At 36.3% G+C, this 20,758-nt stretch overlaps 1 protein-coding gene across 8 annotated transcripts in view; it reads right to left on the bottom strand.

Annotated features, from left to right (window-relative positions):
• The window catches only part of pcm1 (pericentriolar material 1), a 71,622-nt gene that overhangs the window by 2,305 nt on the left and 48,559 nt on the right, over window positions 1-20,758 (bottom strand). For 7 of the 8 annotated variants that reach the window (XM_052035180.1, XM_052035151.1, XM_052035174.1 and 4 more), the window contains 15 exons: window positions 18,455-18,511; window positions 17,154-17,326; window positions 16,934-17,068; window positions 14,006-14,147; window positions 13,728-13,850; window positions 11,451-11,587; window positions 10,410-10,544; window positions 9,523-9,723; window positions 8,816-8,875; window positions 8,307-8,454; window positions 6,475-6,632; window positions 5,080-5,143; window positions 4,677-4,909; window positions 2,268-2,360; window positions 556-673 (listed from right to left, as the gene is read on the bottom strand). In XM_052035180.1, coding sequence (XP_051891140.1) covers window positions 556-673; window positions 2,268-2,360; window positions 4,677-4,909; window positions 5,080-5,143; window positions 6,475-6,632; window positions 8,307-8,454; window positions 8,816-8,875; window positions 9,523-9,723; window positions 10,410-10,544; window positions 11,451-11,587; window positions 13,728-13,850; window positions 14,006-14,147; window positions 16,934-17,068; window positions 17,154-17,326; window positions 18,455-18,511 — 1,977 coding nt within the window. The remainder of the gene's footprint in view (window positions 1-555; window positions 674-2,267; window positions 2,361-4,676; window positions 4,910-5,079; window positions 5,144-6,474; window positions 6,633-8,306; window positions 8,455-8,815; window positions 8,876-9,522; window positions 9,724-10,409; window positions 10,545-11,450; window positions 11,588-13,727; window positions 13,851-14,005; window positions 14,148-16,933; window positions 17,069-17,153; window positions 17,327-18,454; window positions 18,512-20,758) is intronic. The other variant, XM_052035190.1, reaches the window with a different exon arrangement.

The raw sequence follows: 20,758 nt of genomic DNA on the forward strand, positions 1-20,758 counted from the left end.
TAGAGCTTCATTAAAGCAAAGGAAGGCAAAAATAAAGGATAAAAATGTCAGAAAATTTACATTTTACAAATTGGAAAGTTATATTTTGTCACAAACAAATTGGTATTTTAACTAAAATATATTATCCCTGGACTCTTCTAAATTAAAAACCCAACATGCCACACCTCTTTAGATTTAGGTCCTTAATTCTGAGACTCTTCTTTACAGAAATGTACTTAGTGTCTCCCAAAAGACCAAGCCCAAAAAAAACTGAAAACACTACTTTCAAAAAAATATAAAAGTATAATTTCTAGGATTAAAGAGGAATGAAAAATGAGTTAATTTTTTAAAAATTGATATTAAGCATTTTGAGAACTTTTGACACCAAGTATGCTTCCTCTCCTTCATTCCAAATATTGCATTCTTTAACTTTCTCTACAAACTTTACAACTTCAAGTTGTATAATAAACTAACCAGTTTTGCAAATCAAACAGACAATACTATCTGGAATACTACTGATTGATTAAACAAGGAGGATGCCAGACAACTGCAAGTCAGCAGTAATCTCTCCCATACCTGGTTCTTTTAGAGTTTCCAAGCTGCCAGCAAGTTCTTGTGCTCCATCTGCATCCAGCAGCATACTGGCTATATTGTTATTCTGTTCCTCTTCAGAAATTCTCTTCATCAATTCATCCTTTGTAGATTTGATAAAATGATGGAAAGGTTATTTTGAATTAATGCCATCTTATCCAAATGTACAATTTCTAAATGACAACATATTGGGAAAAATGGTAAATTCAGGAGGAGGATGACTAAATATATTAGCTTTTAACATAATGTGTGATGTGATAGATTGTGTCGTAGAGTTATATAGCACAGAAGCAGGCTCTTCAGCCCATCGAATCTGAACCAACTGTTGAGCACCAATCCTATTATCTCCCCACATTCCGATCAACTCTCCCAGCTTCTACCACACACTAGGGGCAAGTTACATTGATCAATTAACCTACCAATGTGCACATCTTTTGGATACGGGAGGAAACCTGAACACTGAGGAAACATGTTTGCAGGAGTAATGTGCAAACTCAACAGAAAAGTAGAGGTTGCTGGACCTGTGAAGCAACAGTTCTAATAGCTGCTCCATTTTACCACCATTTCTTCTTTCCAAATGAAGTACACGAATAAGGGCAAACAAATATAAAAGCAGAATCATAGGTTAATAGGACAATAAAAAAAGCAAACAAACTACTAGAGATAAATTTCTAGAGGGATGGAATTGAAAATTGAAAAGCAGAGACTATGATAACTAGTATGGAATCTTAGACTACCTTGGAATTCCATTTTCTCCATATTATAAATAGATCTAAAGAAAATTGAAATTTCTTTCCTGATAAATAATAATCTCTTGGGTTAAACAAGGAAAGATCCTGTCTCTAGAAAAGACACTAGTCTGATAGTGGTTTTATTATCACACAAGTGTTTGCTGGGATAGATATTATGCTTCCACTAGTATAAAGAGATAATTAGAGCCACAAAGGCCAGATATACACAAATAAATAGTAAAGGAAACTCAAAGAAAGTTCCTTTTCTCAGAATGGTTAAAGTGTGGTTACAGTTGAGGTGTAGTTGAGGCAATTAGAACATAGAACACAGAACAGTGCAACACAAGAACAGGCTCTTTGGCTCACGATGTCTGTGCCGAACATGATTCCAAATTAAACTAATCCCTTCTGTCTGCACATGATCCGTATCCCTCCATTCACTGCATTTTCATGTGCCTATCTAAAAACCCCTTGAACACCACTATCATATCTGCTTCCACTACCACCCTGGCAGCACGTTGCAGGCACCTACCACTGTAAAAGAACTAGCCCTGCACATTCCCTCTTACTTAAAGCTATGCCCTTTCATATTCAAATTTCTACCTTGGGAAAAAGATTCTGGCCATCTACCCTATCTACGCCTCTCATAATTTTATAAACTTTTAATAGGTCTCCCCTCAGCCTCCAAAATGGAAAAAAATGGTGGTACAGTGGAGCAGTTAATAAAGCTGTTACTTCACAGGTCCAGTATTCAAAGTTAGATCCTGACCTCCGGTGCTTTGTGTTGAGTTTGCATAAGTGCTTTTAAGCAGTTCAAAAAGCATGAGAACAAAAGAAAGAAAATAAGATGACAGGGCAGAAGGAGTGGCAGAGGCTTGCTTTGGCCATAAACAACTGCTGGGACCTGTTGTACTGAATTGTGTTTCTATTGCAATAAACACTGAGTAATCTCATTGCAGACATTACCTCAGAAAGCACAGTGAGTCTTGGAGGCAAGGTTTCTACTTTAACAAAATCATCTTCATCTGATTTTTGGCTCAGATTACCAGATCCAGCCTCCTGTTAAAGTAAAAAAAAGGGAAATGACTTCTGCAATTTTGCTTGTCAAAACCTTTGGGCATGAATGAATGGGGCAGGAAGTTTGTGGATTTTGGAATAGTTAGAACTTCGCTTCAAATCTACAATTTAACTTCACTAAAGGAAGCAATAAAAATAGGGACAATCTTGCATCTACAATCCATTTTTGATTATGTGGAATACAAATTCCAATTTTTCTTCAATAAAGGAAACCAAAAATCTATGCACGGAAATGCCAGACATACATTAAGCAGCAATATCTTTTTCTAATCTGGCAAACTTTTATATGAATCTATATGACTTCTGTATTTTATAATCTTTAGATTATTTTTCGCTTTAAAGAATTTGAGAGGAAAAAAACAAAATCACATGCAATTTTTTTTTAAAAGTAGTGTAACCACACATTTTAGGGGCAAAAAAAGACTCCAGTAAGTCATTAAAATTCTTGAGCTAACATTGATGAGGTTTCCCCAATTATATAACCTGCTGGACAGTGTTGGCAATTTTTTAATAAAAGAGCCACACTGAAACTTGCAATCAGAGAGGTTTTCCTAAACAAAATGCAGCAAAGGCCATGAAACCAAGATAACAAAAATCAGAATTTTTTTTCTTCAAGTCAGTTGTTAAGTTCTTTGTTTCATACTTTTATGTAAAACAATCAGCTTCTGAAAGTAATTGCATTTCACTTTACTACAAAATAAGGCCATAGACCGATCTGTCTCAGCGCATACCTATCCAAGTGTCCACCCATGTTGAAACAGACTGAATACACCATAGCAAGGACCATTGGATCCCAAAATGCATCACCATTGTTTCCACTCTGGATGATGCAAGTATGCAACCAGGTAGAGTAGTGAGAGACCATTCCCGTAAAGGGAATGTATTCAGATCTCCTTTGGAGGCCAATGATATTGAGCATTAGAATATTGGGCCAGAACATGCTGATTTTCAGCTGACCGTTCATACAGAACAGAGTTATCTACAGTTTGCATATCAACTCATTCTCGACATCCATGCTTCTGTGGCAGGTGTCAAAGGCTGACGAATCTGTTCTCCCACTCCACCACTGGACTCTACTTTTACACAAGGGACAGCTAAGTACAAGGTCACAATTCAAACCGCCTTGACTGAGATGATGTGCTGGTTAGCGGTTTTATTTTTCTTTATTTTACTTTATGTTTTTAACTTCCAGAATGCTTTCAAGTTTTTCACCCAATTACAATTCTTTTTAATTATTTAAATCCAATTGAAGAGTTTATAAATCTTTCTGATTATCAAAAGACAATTAAACATTTTTCAATGGCCTTTGGAAGCACCGAGTTGTCAAAAGACTATTAGGGCAGCTTAGGAGAAGGGCCTCAGGATTCTGTATTGAATCCTCATTTAATGGCAACTGCACCCAGGCTAGTACAATTGCACCCATGGCTATAGGAAGAGCACAGAGGTAACAACAGGCTAGACTGTGACCCAATTTTGTCAGTAAATCTCCAGATTTTCTCCCCACTATTATGCATCAAGTACAGATGCAGACCAGCTAATGCAAATATCCCAATCAATAGTAGCTCAAGGATCATCAGATTTTGCAGTCTCTTGTCTTTGGCTAATGGTCAGCATATCTGCAGAGCAACCCAAAAGCTATTTGCGAAGAAATAAAGGTTCAGTCAAGCCAATGACACTTCATCAGTTCCCCTTCTCTCTCTCTAATTCCTGATGTGCCAGGTACGTCAAACATGTTCCGCATTTATTTCAGTCAGGTTTCTAGTATCTGCAGCATTTTTCTTTTACATAGACCCATTTAGTTTGATCTGATCCTTGAGCTAGTACCAAAGTTTACTATACAACACAGCTCAGATGCTGTCTTGAATGAAAAATAAACCCCTGGATGCCAATGCATTTCTGCAAAGCAAAAAAAGGATTGTCTGGTGGTTCTCCTGGATGCTTTTCCAAAACAAAAATAATCAGGCATAACCCTTTCTGAATGGTTGTCACTCAGTGTCAGCACCTTAAGTTCCATAATGACCTGCAAAAGTAACACAATTCTGGAAAGACCAGAACGGTAAATATTCTGCCTACTTATTTTATCCAATGAAGGGAAATAGAATGAACTAAAACTTTAACTAAGAGGTCTGATAAAAGTAATTAGGGAAAAACAAACAGCTGTAACTGTTGAGGTCTGAGGTTTTCTGCAACAGAGGCATGTCATGTTTTACATAGGTGGTGACATCATATTCTCAGCTTTCTAAACTTAGCTGGATACTTATGCCTGGAGGTGCAAAAGAAGATATTTTACATGCTTACATAATCATTAACAAGCACAGGAGATTCTGTGTCAGGGCTGGCAGCCAATGAGCTGTCTGGTGTTCCTTGCAAGTCATTTTCTATTTCCATCTGCAGAGCTGTTCCCAGAATAGCAGAGTCACATAAAGGTAAGGGCAGCTTTGAACTCTTGGTGTCTTCATTAAATAATACTTGATTTGATGCTGCTGAAGGCTCAAAAGGAAGATTTGCAGTCCTGCTGCATTCATCTTCAGCTACAAAATAAAAAAGTCAGTTGATTACAATTATTATATTTACAGCGAGGTATACAACAATCTTGTTTAAAGCTTTAATTTATCTAATCTGATAATAAAAGAAGCACAATTATGGTCAAGTTCCATTGTTTGTTACTTTCAATAAAGACATATAGAGGGTTAAATTCTACCTGCAGTGACTGTGTTCTCAAGTTGATTAACCACATCATCCTGATTGGGTTTGGTAAGAACATCCTATAAAAGAGAAAAGTCCTGATTGACAATAAGCGCTATACAAAATTTTAGAACTTAAGGTGGCAGAAAGTTATATGGCCCCTCAGTCTGCTCTGCTGCTCATTAAGATTGTGGCTGATCCAGTACTTCATCCACTTTCCTTCCAGAACTCCTTACTCCCCGATAATGTTGAATGTCAAGTTCTATTTATCGCAATGCCATCCACAACATTTTAGGATAAAGAATAACCTTGCTATTTTACAATCCAATGCATAAAAATTGTTTCTTCTTTTCAATTCTAAATGGTCAATCCTTTATTCAGAGACCATGTCTCAATTCTAAATACTCCAGCCTGAGGAAACTGTTTCATGAGCCTATATCCTGTCAATTCCTTGCAGAATCTTTAAAAAAAATTACCTCAAGTTAATTTTTTTTCTCTCCTTTAAGCGTGATTTATTTTTACATTACTTTTATTTTCAGTGAAGATAACAATAATGAGTAATTGATTTTAGGACATGCACTCAGTAACAGCAAACATGGGCTTTTGAATACAGGTGTTCCATCATGACAACAGACAGTGTGAAGGCAGGAGACTGCTGTGACATAAATGGCAATATGCTATGACTGTCTGCATCAAAGTTGTTAGAACAAAGCTACAGTTCAAAAAAAAAGCAATGACAGGGAGTAACAATCCGGCATGAAAAGGGCTGGAAGCTTTGTTTGGCAGCTAGACGAATTGAGTAGTCACAAAACTAGCCTTGCATACAACAGGAAGGAAATCCAAAAGGGAATGATAAAGAGATGCCATACTTTTACTTGGAAAAAAGACATTCACTACCCAAGACCAAATTGCATGGACAAATTTAGAAAAGTGATCGTAAGGGTCCCTCATTAATAAACACACACATTTTATCCGCAGGATGAATGTGCATTACTTAACAAACAATGAGAGCCCCAATGTTCAATATTTCAAACAGGAATGTCAATTAAAATGCAGTAACATTTGTGAGTAACACGATTGCAAATAAATAATTAACCTTTTTAAAGTTAATTGCTCATGTTAACAGGCAAAAAAGTTTTCAAAAGAAGTGGCCAAACAAGTTACCTTGGATGTCAGAATGCAGACCCTACACCCAAACAGTGATGTACTGTAACTCTGAACTAACGTAGAAAATAGTATTTCAAATCCTATTCATCATATCAATTGATAATTAAAAATGATTTGGGACATTCTCCTACATTGAAATCACTAAAACTCAGTAGTTCCCACCAAACTTCAGAAGACATTTTAAAATCAACTCATAACTGCACAAATCAATGAAGTCAACAATGTTCATCATTGCAAACATTACCTGTTCATGATCATTCTCATCTGCAATTTCATTATTAGCTTGAAGAGATGTCTGCACGTCAATATTACAGGCATCAAAGTCCTCTATTTCATCATCTTCATTCTCATCCTCACCACTACCATAATTTGTCAATGCCTGAGTTTCAGCTTTTGACAGACCTGATGGTTGCAATAAAAGAGTTCATCTTTATTTGTCTTTTATAAAGTGAGAAAAATTATTTGATTCATTTTAAGTTTGCATTGTAATTAGTTAACTATGGCAGGAGCCATTCAGGTTTTCAAACTTGGCTGATCAGATTCAGAATTCTTTGGGTTCTATTTAAGGATGCAATTTCTTTCCACAACCCAATTTAGTTTTTAGTTCTGCTTATTTACAACTAAAACATAATTCTTCTCATAACTCCAAAGATCTCACCTTCAGATTGTGTATTTATTGCACTTTAATAATTGTTTCAACATTTTCAGCTTAATTTTTTAGGTCTTGTGAACATTTAAATATAAACTGAATAAGAATTATACCCACGAGCTCAATCTCATATTCATTTATCATTCTCAGACTATTTTCATCAACTGATTATACCTTAGAGACATGGAATCTGAAATTGCTGTGTGAGATGAAAGTAGGAAGTGACCTCAAGCTACAAATAAGATGCAGAATTTGAAGTGAGACCCCAGCCAAACAATTTCCTGTTTCTTTGAAATAGCTCCCACAAACACCACTGAGGGATATGCATGTCAAACTTGCTTTACTTGTATCTTAAGTAAGTACAGGGGTGAGTTTTCAAGCTAACCATAGAATCTTTGTCCAGTGGCCCATCCAAGTTGGTGGATATATTTTTTTTAGTGTTTCTGTCTTTCAGGCCATGTTTATTTAACTGTTATGTTTTCTTATCAGTGGAATTATATTGGGAGTTGGATGAGACGATTCCAGCTCATCAAATTACATCTTTTCCAGTTAGCAAATCCCAGTTTGGCTGGGGTCTCACTTCAAATTCTGCATCTTATTTGTAGCTTGAGGTCACTTCCTACTTTCATCTCACACAGCAATTTCAGATTCCATGTCTCTAATAGGTATAATCAGTTAGTTCTTCGTCTTTATTGTGTGGAAATAAAAAAAATGACACTATCGGAATGTTCACTTTGTTATCTCACTAGAGAAGATGGCTTCAGTACTAGATCTGAGCGAATTAATCTGTCACGATAAAGCCATGTACTGAATTTGGAGAATTACTTTGCAATTTAAAAATTCACAATGGAAAACATAAGCAGCCGTCATATGATTTGCTAACTGGAAAAGATGTAATTTGATGAGAGCCGGAATCGTCTCATCCAACTCCCAATATAATTCCACTGATAAGAAAACATAACAGTTAAATAAACATGGCCTGAAAGACAGAAACACTAAAAAATATATCAACCAACTTGGATGGGCCACTGGACAAAGATTCTATGGTTAGCTTGAAAACTCACCCCTGTACTTACTTAAGATACAAGTAAAGCAAGTTTGACATGCATATCCCTCAGTGGTGTTTGTGGGAGCTATTTCAAAGAAACAGGAAATTGTTTGGCTGGGGTCTCACTTCAAATTCTGCATCTTATTTGTAGCTTGAGGTCACTTCCTACTTTCATCTCACACAGCAATTTCAGATTCCATGTCTCTAATAGGTCAAATTTCAGTTGGATAGGGCAGGACTACAGGATCATCTGTACATACATGGCACAAATTTTTAAGGCACCTTGGCAGAATAACACCTAGGTTACTCATACAAAGAAGTTCAACAAAAAATAATGCTTTTAAAATTATACAAACAATTTAGCAATTAAGTTTCTTACTGATGGAAACGCATTTAGTGGCCATGACTTCGCTGTCAGCATCATCCTCCTCTCTGTCAGACAAACCACTTTTCATTAACTTCTCAGCTTCAACAGACTCATTTGCTTTGAGATTATCTGCAATAGCTGCCTCACTTTCATCCTTGTCCTACAAGTTTAAAAAAAGTAGAAAAAAAATTACTTAAGATGGGAGCATATGAACCGGAGATACCTGACTTGAAAACTGTTAGTTAGAAGATAGCGGTTTCAGATTTAAACAATTTTAAAAAAAATTGTCATAATTACAAACTTCCAAAACAAACTATCAACTAGGCATACTATTTTAAGGCAGCTGGAGCAAAGAACAAGTATCTAAAACAATTTGTGAAAGATCAATGACCACTCAGGAAATCATTATTTCAATGGAACACCATCACTTAAAAAAATATATGAAAAAAAGAGCAGAGCCAACAGAGCAATTGCAGAGTCTATCCAGATCTCCCACTGTTTTGTACAACACTCAGACTTACTTTGTCTTCATCTTCAAGCTCTTCTGCAGAGGAATCATCCTCTTTGAAATGTGCCTTTTCCTATTAAATAAGAAATTTTAGAACAAGACTGTGTTAAACAGTTATAACACGAAATACAACAATTCAAGTTGGTTACTTAAATACCATAATTAACTAACTTTTCCTTCACATAGCTAGTAAAAGAAAATTTCAGCAACAGAATATATTTTCGTGTCTGGAAACCCTGCAAAATTCAACACCATGGCAGTGAAGAAATTGCAGAAGTTGCATATCATATTGAACTTCCTCAATATTCAAACAATTATTGGTCTGTTTTCCAAATGCAAAACATTTTATTACTATTTAAAATTTCTTACTCATTACAGCACAAGAGGCAGCCATTCAGCCCATTAGGTCCATGCCAGCAAAGCAATTCATCAGCATTGCAACTTTTAATCATTTAATCAGAACTTTTAACAATTAATCTATCAGTATGTTGGGATATGGAAGAAAACCAGATAGAAACCCACATGTGCTTGCAGAGAATGTGTAAACTCCACATATGCAGCACCCAAGTACTTTGAGTTGTGAGGCAGCAGCATTAATTGCTGCACCACCATACTGATCTACAAAAAAGCTGTTTTTCTTAAAGCTATTCCAAATGCTCAACAAAATTCACACTTGCAAATGATATTTGTAAAACTTAAGTATTAAACATATTACCACACCTCTGTTGAATAACGATGTTTAAAAGATGCCACTTCTTTCAGCCTTCTTTTGCACCTTTGCTTTGCTGCGACACTGCTGTTATCCAGGTCTTGCATGAGTCTAAAAAATGCAAGCTCATTGAACAGGATCTCCGAAATCTCTACCAGCAAATCCTCCCCACATTCCTTGAGTTTTCGACCAGCAAACTTTGCCAGAGAATCCTACATGGACAAAGTCAAAGCTTCAGCTTCAGAACAGATGAACAGGAATAAGCTAACGCAGCCCCTCAAACATTTCACTGAAGCTGGCTAATCCGTACTGTCAAGCACTTTACCTACCATCCTTCCATAATCCCTGATATCATCAACATACCAGCAATCTATCAGAAACCAAGAAAAATATAAAACCTAGGAGAATGCACTGTTATAGCAACACTGATATGCAAGAGGTTGTTAATTTTATAGTGATATACAGTGGGCAGTAGCAGCATCACATCCTGTGGATAACATATTTTTAAAAAAACCTTGTATTTATTACATCAGTAACAGAAGGTTTGCAAACTCATGTCAAAAACTTGCAAACATTAACACGTCTTAACCTATACATGCCCTGATCAATTTTTTTTGAAATTCTGCCTTTCTACTGCAGTTATACTGTCTTTATCAATATTACCATTTAATATCAATATTCAGCCTAGAATATTTAGCTTCTACTTATGCCCATCTTTTAGCCATGTCCCTTTTGCACTGCTAAATCTGCTTGGCTCACATGTCCTCCTTCCTCATCTTGTACTTTGGTTTACAGCAAGGATTTAGCACATCACCCAGGATACTCTGACCCTAATCTCTCCCAACACTCAATGAACATACTAGCATGTGTAAAAATAAAAACTCAGGTAAGTACAAACCTGAAGTATGGCACCAAGTTGTTTATGAAAGAACTTGACAAATTCCTTGCTTTCATCATTCTGCTGTGTAAGCGCTAATACCATGCACCCAATAGTCGTTAGTAACTGTGGGGAGCACACATCATCCATGTGTTCCTGAAAGGAATCAACCAGTAGAACACATAAATTTGCATTTTTGGATAATTAAATGCTTGGATAGATCAGTTCTATCTGGTTCTTCACGGTCCTCCCCTTCCAACCCACTATTCCATGCTGCTCCTAGACCTTAAGCATAAATCACAGATCTACATCATCTTCATCAGGATAGAATTAACAGGATTCTACATTGCAAACAGTGCAGAAATTTGACCTAGACTTTAATGAAACCTGAACTGCATACATTTGCACAAGCGACTGTAAATAAATTTCTACTCCACATATTTCAAACTTACATTGCTCACAGTGAGTAAAGAGTGGTGACCCGAAGGAAAAAAAAATAAAAGCGATTAAGGTTCCATGGATGAAAAAAGAACGAAATGCAATGGTAATTCACAAATGCTCTCTCCACAAGGGGAGGAGAATTAAATTTCTCTCTAGGCAAAAGACATTGCAGACATGTCAATTTGCCTGTACTGCAGGTTTCTGAAAGGAATGAATGCTGAATTGTTCAATAATGCCAAAATCCAACAATTCCTAAACACAGAAAAGGTATGTAACCATTAGCAAAATATCTTCATGGTGAAAACTATGCATCCAAGAAGCATGCGAATGCCTTCATTTTTGGGCAGCCTGCTGTGGTCACCACATTTCAGCTGAGAAAATGGACTGATTGATTGTTCTTGATAGAGAAGGGTTAACCATCTAGCCTAGATTCTTGTTCTGGTCAGGCTCCTGGACATACTGTGGAGCACAATTACATGAGCTCCCATGGAGACGTTTGGAATCTAGCATAGAATGCTACCCAGTGCCTTTTGGTTCATCCTGGAGAACTGCATAGCATGACGGGGAAATCCAGGGGACCAATATCACGTTTCACTGTTGACAGAAACACCTGCATCGCACCTTCAGAAATGGGATTACTTCTGTCATGATAGCCTTTATTTGCTTGTCCAGTTGTTGAGTGTCTATGCGAGGGCAATTAATGTCAGAAGCATCAGTGATATGATCCATCACATAACTGTTTCCAGCTGCACATCCACCTGAATTAATAAAAGGAAAATAAAAAATTGAACTATTGCAGATATAAGCAGTTACAAAAACCCACAGCAACTTAAAATTATTTTCAAATGACAAAATCTGCTTTTTTGGATCCAAAAATTCACCCCAATCCCACGTTCATGCAGACATGAAACTGGGCAAACAATCTGTATACCTCAGCACTCAACCCCACACATGGTCATTAAGTTGGCATATGGCTTTTCTAATGTCAGTACTGGATGAACAGAAATTTCCTCAACATAAAGATAGGACGAACCAGACCATTAGCTATCTTGGTATCCAGCATTACCATTTTCCAATTCCAATACCAGTTTCCAATTACAAATCATTAAGATCATTATTTCCAAATTCCACAATATTGCTGAATGGAAGACAAGTTTTTAGGAAGTAGCACTGACCTGAAACATCGACTGATTTCTCTTTCTATAAATGCTGCTTGACTAGCTGAATTCTTCCAGCATTTGTTTTTATTCCATAATGTCACCCTTCTCTCCCCTGTCTCAGCTCTTCTGCTTCTGAAATGGCTATTCCAACAGATTCCTAGTTCCAATGTTTATTCTTCAGAAACCTGATTTGCACTCCTTACTTGCACCAAGCTTCAGAAATCCATCATAGTTGTGCTCAATCTACTCAGATTCCCAGTTCATCCACACCTGAATTGTAAAATTCACACCTTTATATTCAAATTGTTTCACCCTTCTTATTTCTGCTCCACAGCCCAAAGACATCCACTGAACTCTGCATTCTTCCAATTTTGGTCTCTTGCTCATAGCTGCTAATCATAGAGCAATTAAAATGAGTATGTTTTCAGCAGTAAGGGCCTCAAACTCTGGTACTTCTATTTCTTCCATCAAAACACTCTGCAAACAAACATTGTGTTTTGTTTGGACCTTCAGGATGTCAAATGCAAACAAAGTATAGATCTTGTCCAGTACAAAATCCACTTAACTACTGAAAAGACTAAATGTGGCATTAAAAGGAGCTACTGGAAACAACTTAAAAGACAGCCCGAAAAAATTTTCAATTCATGTGTGCATTCAGAAAGAATGTTCTTCCTGTGCCCTCGGAGAGAAAGCATATTTGGAGGCCTTTCCTGCAATAATCCAGCAGGAAAATACCTTTTCAAATTTGCTAACTAACAAACTCTGGTGAATTACCCAAAGTTACCTAAAAAAAAATCACCATGGTTATCTTTTGGTATTGTTACCTTAGCAAAATACTCAGTGGATAATACCCTTCTCTAAATTCTCATGTGACAAGAGGTCCTCAATCTAATGGCCTATATTCCCCAGTGGAACACATAACATCTTTGAGATTTCTGCCATTCTGCTCTATCAATACACTCAGACAAGTAATATCTAGGACCACTAGTCTAATTAAGATTTATAATCCATATTCAAAGATGTGGTGAATATGACTGAAATACTGTCAGGACAACTACAGATGGCTGGAAACAGAGGCCAATTACAATTGAAAGCTGCACCAACACCAAGTAATACTACTTTTGATTTACAGTCACTTCCTGAAGTCAAGTTCTACATGGAGGAGGCATTTATGTAAGGCAATCATTAAACTTCCATAATTCAAGGGGCTACCAAAATCAGCATTCTAGATAATGACACTGTCTCACTCCAACATTTCTCTGCAAATGACATTAAAAGGAAAATATTCAATTCCATTCATGTTTTTACTTTTACCTTTTTCCTCTCTTCTCTATTTTCTTTCATTAATCATCTGTTCACACCACTTCGAGACAGACTGTGATTAACAAGCCTTCACAACCCTCACTCAGCGAGCGCCACACTATGTGGGTCACTCACCTTATCAAATATTCTTTTCATGCTCTCCACCACCCTGTAGCCCTGTCCCTCATTTTTCTCTGTAACATAAAACGTGTTTAACTTTTGAGTTCTAATGAAAGGTCTTTGATTTGAAACTGTTTCTCTCTCCACAGATGCTGCCTGACATGGTATTTCCAGAAATTAATTTTTTTTTCATTCATTGACTGAACAAGTCCATTATATTCTGGTAATTTACCAATTGCCAAATCAATTGAGGAAATAAGCATAAATTATTGCATAACATTTTTCATTTGATATTATTTTTTTCTTCCCAGGTTACCGTCAGCACATTTGATGGCATTGGTGCAGACATCTGTAATTTGGTTATTTTCAACTTCAAATTTCATGCGTTCATACTCCTTTATTCTGGATAGGGCCTTGTCTAAGTGTATGACAGTATTACCTGCATGCATAAAAAGCACATTATAGGAAAGACGAAAGTGAAAATTTTCTGCCTCTGCATATAGTAAAAATCATTGAAATATGTTAATTTTTGTAAATTGAAATAAAAATCTGGATAGAAATGAATTTATACCAACAGCCAGGAAAGAAGTTTACCTAGATCGTCATTGGCAAAAGGTTCTAAATTAGAGGAAGTGGACAATGAACTGGCATTATCCAAAGATTCCATGTACTCTGCATTCTCATTCTGCTGAATCTCTTTCAGAGTTTGTTGCTCAGTGGTCTTGTCACACGTTTCCTATAACATTTTAAGCAGAAGAAATGAAAGACATTTTTATTGCAGGTATCAATTGAAATTATGTACATACTACTTAATATCAGAATAATCTGTATTCTAGCTTGCACTTCTCCTCTCATCCAATATTACCAAAGCAGATAAAAACAGTTCATTTATCTCAATGCCTGAGACTTAGCTATGCATATATAGGTCACTTGTTTGTTCAGGGAACAAATGGATTAAGAGTTGAAAAATCAAACACTGCAGATGCTACAAGACTAAAATAAAAACAGAAAATGCTGGAAACACTCAACATGTCAGGCATCATCTGTGGAAAGACAAACAAGGGTTAATCTTTCAGGACACACAAGAGACTGCAGATACTGGAATCTGAAGCACAGAAGAAAAACTGCTGGAGGAACTCAGCAGGTCAAGCAGCATCTGTGGAGACATCGGAATGGTTGACATTTCGGGTCAGGACCCTGCATCAGGACTTGAGACATCAGAGTTCAGGACATCGGGAATTAATGTTTCAGTTTGAAGACCCTTCTTCTGATTTCAAAACCTCTTCATTTAGTGGCATAGTAATTTAGGACATATTGAAATTAGTAGTATGAGATGAATGCAAAATTATTTCTCTCCCACCCCAATCCTTCTGTCCTAAAGCATCCCTATACACTCACTTTAAGCAGATCCTCAAGGTAATTTATAAACTTTTATTTTATTGCTTAATTTCTTAAGTCTCTTGTTGGAATATTACAATATCTTATTTCCATTTTCCCTACAATAGGCTTCTTTTCATTCCTCCCTGCTGCCGAAGCTATATAGTTTAACGTGGTCAGCAATATCATGAGGCATCCGATCAACACTTTCTTTAATGCATCCAATTTATCTGCAGCACACTCATTAACAGTCATGTCCCTTTTCCACTAATTTTTAGTTGCTAGCTTTACTTGCAGTTTCCACATTTTCTTCCATTCATCCACATTTTTCTTTCTCCCTATTCCTTTTTCAGCTGATATCTTTTATGTTCTTCATTTTTTAAACATATTGTATCAACCGTCTACGATCCTATCCGAGCTCGTGTACTACGAAACCTTCAGCTGTGAAGCAGCTGCTTTCTAGATTTAACTATTCCATTGCTCACTAACAGGCTTCCCATTTTCCACCCTCCATAAACAAGATCAACCAAAATTGTTGTCGCTATCCTAAACTTGTACATCCGGTTTGCTTATCATTTCAGAATCAAAATCATCTGACAACAGTTCAAGATTCCCATCCTTGTTTTCAAACCCATCCACAACCGTGTCCTATCCCCTACCTTTGCAGGTTCTGCAATCCTTAAAGATCTGAGTGTTTCTTCAATTCCAGTTTGATGCAAGTTTCCAATTTTTAAGCATTTCACTATTAACAATTGTGCATTTATGCATGAAGGCTCTAAGCCCTGGAATTCTTCCTTTCTGCTTAATAATATTAATAAGCATCTTGGGCCACTTTACCATATGGAAGATATTGCATAAATGTACATTGTTAATGCACCCTCATTTTTCTTTCAAATTCTTCTCTTTAATCCCATCTCTTGATTACTTGTCTTGCTACTCTCTGCTCCACCACAATTGATCTTATCCTCTGAAATGTTACTTCTTGTCTCAGTTAAATGTTTCTACTCTTCCCTTCTCCACCAATGTGCAACTGCTGAAACATTATCCTTAGCAGCATCAGCTAAAATTGATAAATCCAGTGGCCAAGCTCAAAAGAAACTAGAGTTCATATAGATTTTTGTTCTGTTTTTAGCACCAGCATCAAAGATTCAATTCTTATACTGTTAGCTGTAACCCATATGTAATTTTACTAAACTGGCCTGACAATAACGGTTGAAAGATACCATGAAGCAAACATACATAGCCTTTGTCATCGAAAAAAATTTCCCCACAGTAAATTTGCAAGAAAACCAACGGCCATATACATTGACATTCTGCCAGACTTATAGTGAACAGGATTTCCCATGAATTTTAAAGTGATATCTTCACTTTAAAAAGATGAATTAATCTGTCAAATTTTATTTTTTGGTGTCATCATCTATACGAGTTCCACAAATAAAGATCTAAGAGCAGTGACACAATCCTGAACTCAGTAAAAAGGTAATTTATGTAGAAAACTAACTCCAACGTTTGTGCATTTCTGATATTCACATTAGTCTTGTATCTGAGCATGGAGCACTAGATGACTGAGTGAGGATTTTGAAGCATTTGTTTTTTTGCAGAGCAGGACTCGCAGAGAGAAGCAGCAAGAGAAGTTGTTTTATTCTTTTTCTAGATAGAAATACAATAACTGATTGAAAAACAAAAATCAAGGTTTCATCCATAACAGCAAAGCTGTTAACCTTCTCATGACAGAAAATGAAATGTCAGAAGTACATTTAAATATTTTCAGTAAGTCCATAAAGCTCTAGATTATGAAGTAGCAAAACTCATTGTTGTTTGCTTAAATTAGGAATTGCATGGGATCTTTGATAAAGTAAACTTAATATGCTGCTGTTTTCTTCTTTGCTCTTAAATTTTGTTACTTGCAAGGCATAACCAGCAGGGCAAACAACTGAAACTTCGAGGAAAATAACTTACGAGCACCCAGAGTAAACCAAGAAAAAACACATCGCTACACCACTGATTTCTTTATTCCAGTACTGGATTTCTAAATTCTAACACAGAATCCAAAAAAGAGCCCTTTCAAAACTAAGATCACACCACCTTGTTTCACACAAACTATCAAACTTGGCAATGTTGGTTCAGCACATAAGAAACACTAACCTCATCATCACTTGTGGCCAGGCTTTCGCTAGGAGTCAGTTCTGAATTGCATGTCATCCAGATAGGTGAACTCTGTGATAAAGTAAGCTTTCCTCCTTTACAGCTCTTCTCTGAAAGATGTTGTGTTACTACATCCTGGAATGATAAACGCTTTTTTTTAAAAAGAAAGAATGAAGTATTACAACCATAATGTAGGTTTCATTATTTAATTACACTGTACCTGTAAAACATAAAGAGCCCGCTGGCGAAGATAATCGGTATTAAGCAACTGAAGCTCATGGAAAAGCTCAATGAGAAAATGGGGCCTTGATTCATTCTGGGAAATTAAAGTTGCCACTTCAGAATATATATTATCACGTAGCGCTTCAAAAAGTGAAAAGTCACTACCAGTTTCTGCAACAGAGAAATCAAAATTTCACTGAATTAGTAAAAAAAAACAAATTAGGGGAACTATTATTCAAAACAATGTTGATCTTAATTATACTCAGTAGCTAATTTCCTCATTCAAAGTTTGAAATTTTAGATCATTTTCTTCTTCAAAAAAAATTAACCAGAGTTAATTTTTTCACATCAATGATCTTTCATTGGAACAGTCATCAGTTCATCAGATGTTACATGCCCTGCTAAGTATTTACAGATATTTTAACTTTAACATTTTCATCAACTGCAATATTTTTTGTAGCAAATCTTTCAAATCATTTTACTTTGTATACTTCACAATAAGTCGGTACTACCAACGAATTACGCAAGACAAAAACCTTTGCCCCAAAAAAAATACAACCTATTGCCTAGTTAAACGTCTAGTCATTAGCAATATCACCGAGCACCAATACTATTGATATTTAGCAATGGAGAAAGTGTCTGCCTTTAAACAATTTAGTAACCTGAAAATGTCTGCTGGATATATTGCAATAACTAGTAAGGACTTGCATAGTATCCCCCCACATGTTAGACATTCAACATCCAGAATGACAAAGGCAGCAGATGCAGGGAATAGCAACCCAGCCACATTCCCTCAGGTCACATACCATCCTGATTTGGGAAGTGTACTGTAGTTCCTTCTTTGTGACTGGGTCAAAATTAAGGACTTACTAAAGGCAGAGTGGCATTGTTGTCACCACACAGACTAAAGGTTCAAAGCAGTGGCTTATTACCACCTTCTCAAGGATAACTAGGGAGGGGCAGTAAATGCTGGTAACGTTAATGATATCCTTATCTCAGATACAAGTTAAATTTTGTTTTAGTAGAGCAGGCATTAACATCAAGAATCCAAGGTATCCAATGCTAATTCTGTTTCTTTCTTAAATACCTCAAGCAAAATTAGAAATCTATTTCATCAAGCCTCAATTTTAAAAATGATTTGATGTAACAGCTAGTCACAGAGAAAATAATACTTTCATGTGAGCTGGAAGTTCTCCAGTGAACAAACTTATTAGAAGCAACGTAACTAAAAGCAAAACAGAACAGACCACAGCCCAAAGCAGCTACTTTCTTCAGTTATTTGCTTAAAAGTTAAATTACCTGGTGCTTCACTGCATGCATTTCTGTTAGATTCGAGCAGTGCTCCCCTAGTATGTGCTGTAGGAAAGGGGGACAGACAAGTAGTAATTTGTACTAAACACCATGTACTTTAATGGAAAAATTATTGCAATGCAGAAAAGGGATCAAGAGTGCAAAATGAACCCTAAGCAAAATAAAACTAGAAACATTACATGCACACACAAAATTAAAAGGAGCTCGACTTTGCTCATTTTGAAAATTATGCAGCAACAGGAAAGCACTTAAATAATAGTTCTTAAACGTTCATTACAGAACACTTTCCAAGTGTACTGTTGGTAATACACATTTCCTACCTAAATACAAACTACTAACAAGTAATTTTTAAGCTAACCTTTTCTCCCACCTCAAAGTACCCATTTACTTCAATTTCACATGCATATTATGAATAAAGCAGATGTCACTTTTGATAGACTTAAATTTGAAACTTGCCAAAATATTTCAAATTAGCTGGATAGACACATTAGCATGAAGAGGGTGAAATGAACGACAACACTTTATATCTTTCTTTCCATCTTTGTTGAAGTGCAGAATTAAATATTTCTCTTCAGCAGAGCATTCCCTTTACAAGTACTTTGTCAGTCCAGCCAGACATGAACAGAATCATCAGGCTAACAGAATGGACTTTTTGTATGAAGGGATAACCAATGACAGACAGAAACTACTACTAACATTTAATCCATCTTGCTCTTTTGCATTAGAAGACTGGGCTCACAAAACTCCCCTAAAAATGGCCCTGACTTTCTTTCTCATTTTTAAATACAAAATACACACTTTAGTGCTAATTACTTAATCATTGTATTCTATCTTTTATCAATCCCATCTGGCACTTGAGCCCTAGCAAAATTTCCTTTAACATTTGGCTTAAAATAGAAATGAAAGTAGCATTCAGCTCAATTTTATGAAAATAAACCAAGTTTGTGACAGAATCTTCCCTTCTAGTTTACTAAAGTTAGGAAAAAGCAACTTAATAGGTTGCAAGTTGGAACCCAGAGTTTCCCATATGGTCATTTCTCAATCCCATAAGCGTAGTCTTTGGATGTACTAGAAAGTGAAGGGCAGCAGAGAAATTAAAATCATAAGGCTATCATCACAGTTTGCTTGAACACCACCTTCTTACTCAATAGAAATGTTTTATTGAGGATCTGCACTAAGAGATAAGGTAAACTGAAGGGTCTCCATGACACCTTTTAAAAAAAATGGATTTTTAATAGGGAATACTTTGAACATAATATACACGGTTGGACTTTCTTACGCTTTCATATATTAATGAAATACAATATCTGTACTCAAGTACAAATGTAACATCTATGCCATCAACTGCTTCTAATAATTTGCATGTATGCGCACGTGACATTGTGCGTTTTGGGAATTAAATTTGCGCTTTTCTTTTCACACATGGTGATTTTCTGACTAAAGCAACTCATCATCATTCTTTCATCAGATAAATCAACCTGCAATATTTATTCCAGAAATTTAACTTGTTTTTAAAGAAGTGATCCAAAATCTATACAATGAATATTTAAAGATAAAGAGCTTATGAAAATAGAACATCCTCTCTCATAGAGACATTTGTTTCCTTTCATGAAATTTTAAGAGCTTCACAACTTGAATTAATCAAATGACAAGAATAGTCAGATGACCTGCAAAAAGTCTCTGAAACAACATAATCAGTAACCTAATGTGCTAAAGCACTTTTATGCTTATGATCACAAAAGTCTTGAGAAATAAGCAAGATTGCAGATGATATGAAGATTGGTGGTGTTGTGGATAGAGAGATTACTGCCAAAGGATACAGCAGGATATATATCAGTTGTAGATATGGGCAGAGAACTGCCACATGAGTTTAACCTGGCCAAATGTGAAGCGTTACACTTTAGGAGATCAAATGTAAAGGTACACAGTTAAAGGCAAGACTCTTAACAGTGGTGATGTGCTGAGGGATCTTGGGGTCCAAGTCCATAGCTCCCTTAAAGTGACTAAGTAGGTTGATAGGGTGGTAAAGGTGGCATATGGGATGCTTGCCTTTATTAGTCAACGAAATGAGAGTTCAAGAGTCAGGAAGTTATGTTGCAGCTTTATAAAACTCTAGTTAGGCCACATCTGGAGTATTGTATTCAACTCTGGGCACCCCATTACAGGAAGGATGTGGAGGCTTTGAGGAGGGTGCAGAAGAGGTTTACCAGAATGCTGCCTGGATTAAAGGGCATGTGCTATAAGGAGAGGTTGGGCAAACTTGGGTTGTTTTCTCTGGAGTGGCAGAGGCTG

The sequence above is a fragment of the Pristis pectinata genome, chromosome 2 (assembly GCF_009764475.1).
Source record: "Pristis pectinata isolate sPriPec2 chromosome 2, sPriPec2.1.pri, whole genome shotgun sequence".
Taxonomy (NCBI): domain Eukaryota; kingdom Metazoa; phylum Chordata; class Chondrichthyes; order Rhinopristiformes; family Pristidae; genus Pristis; species Pristis pectinata.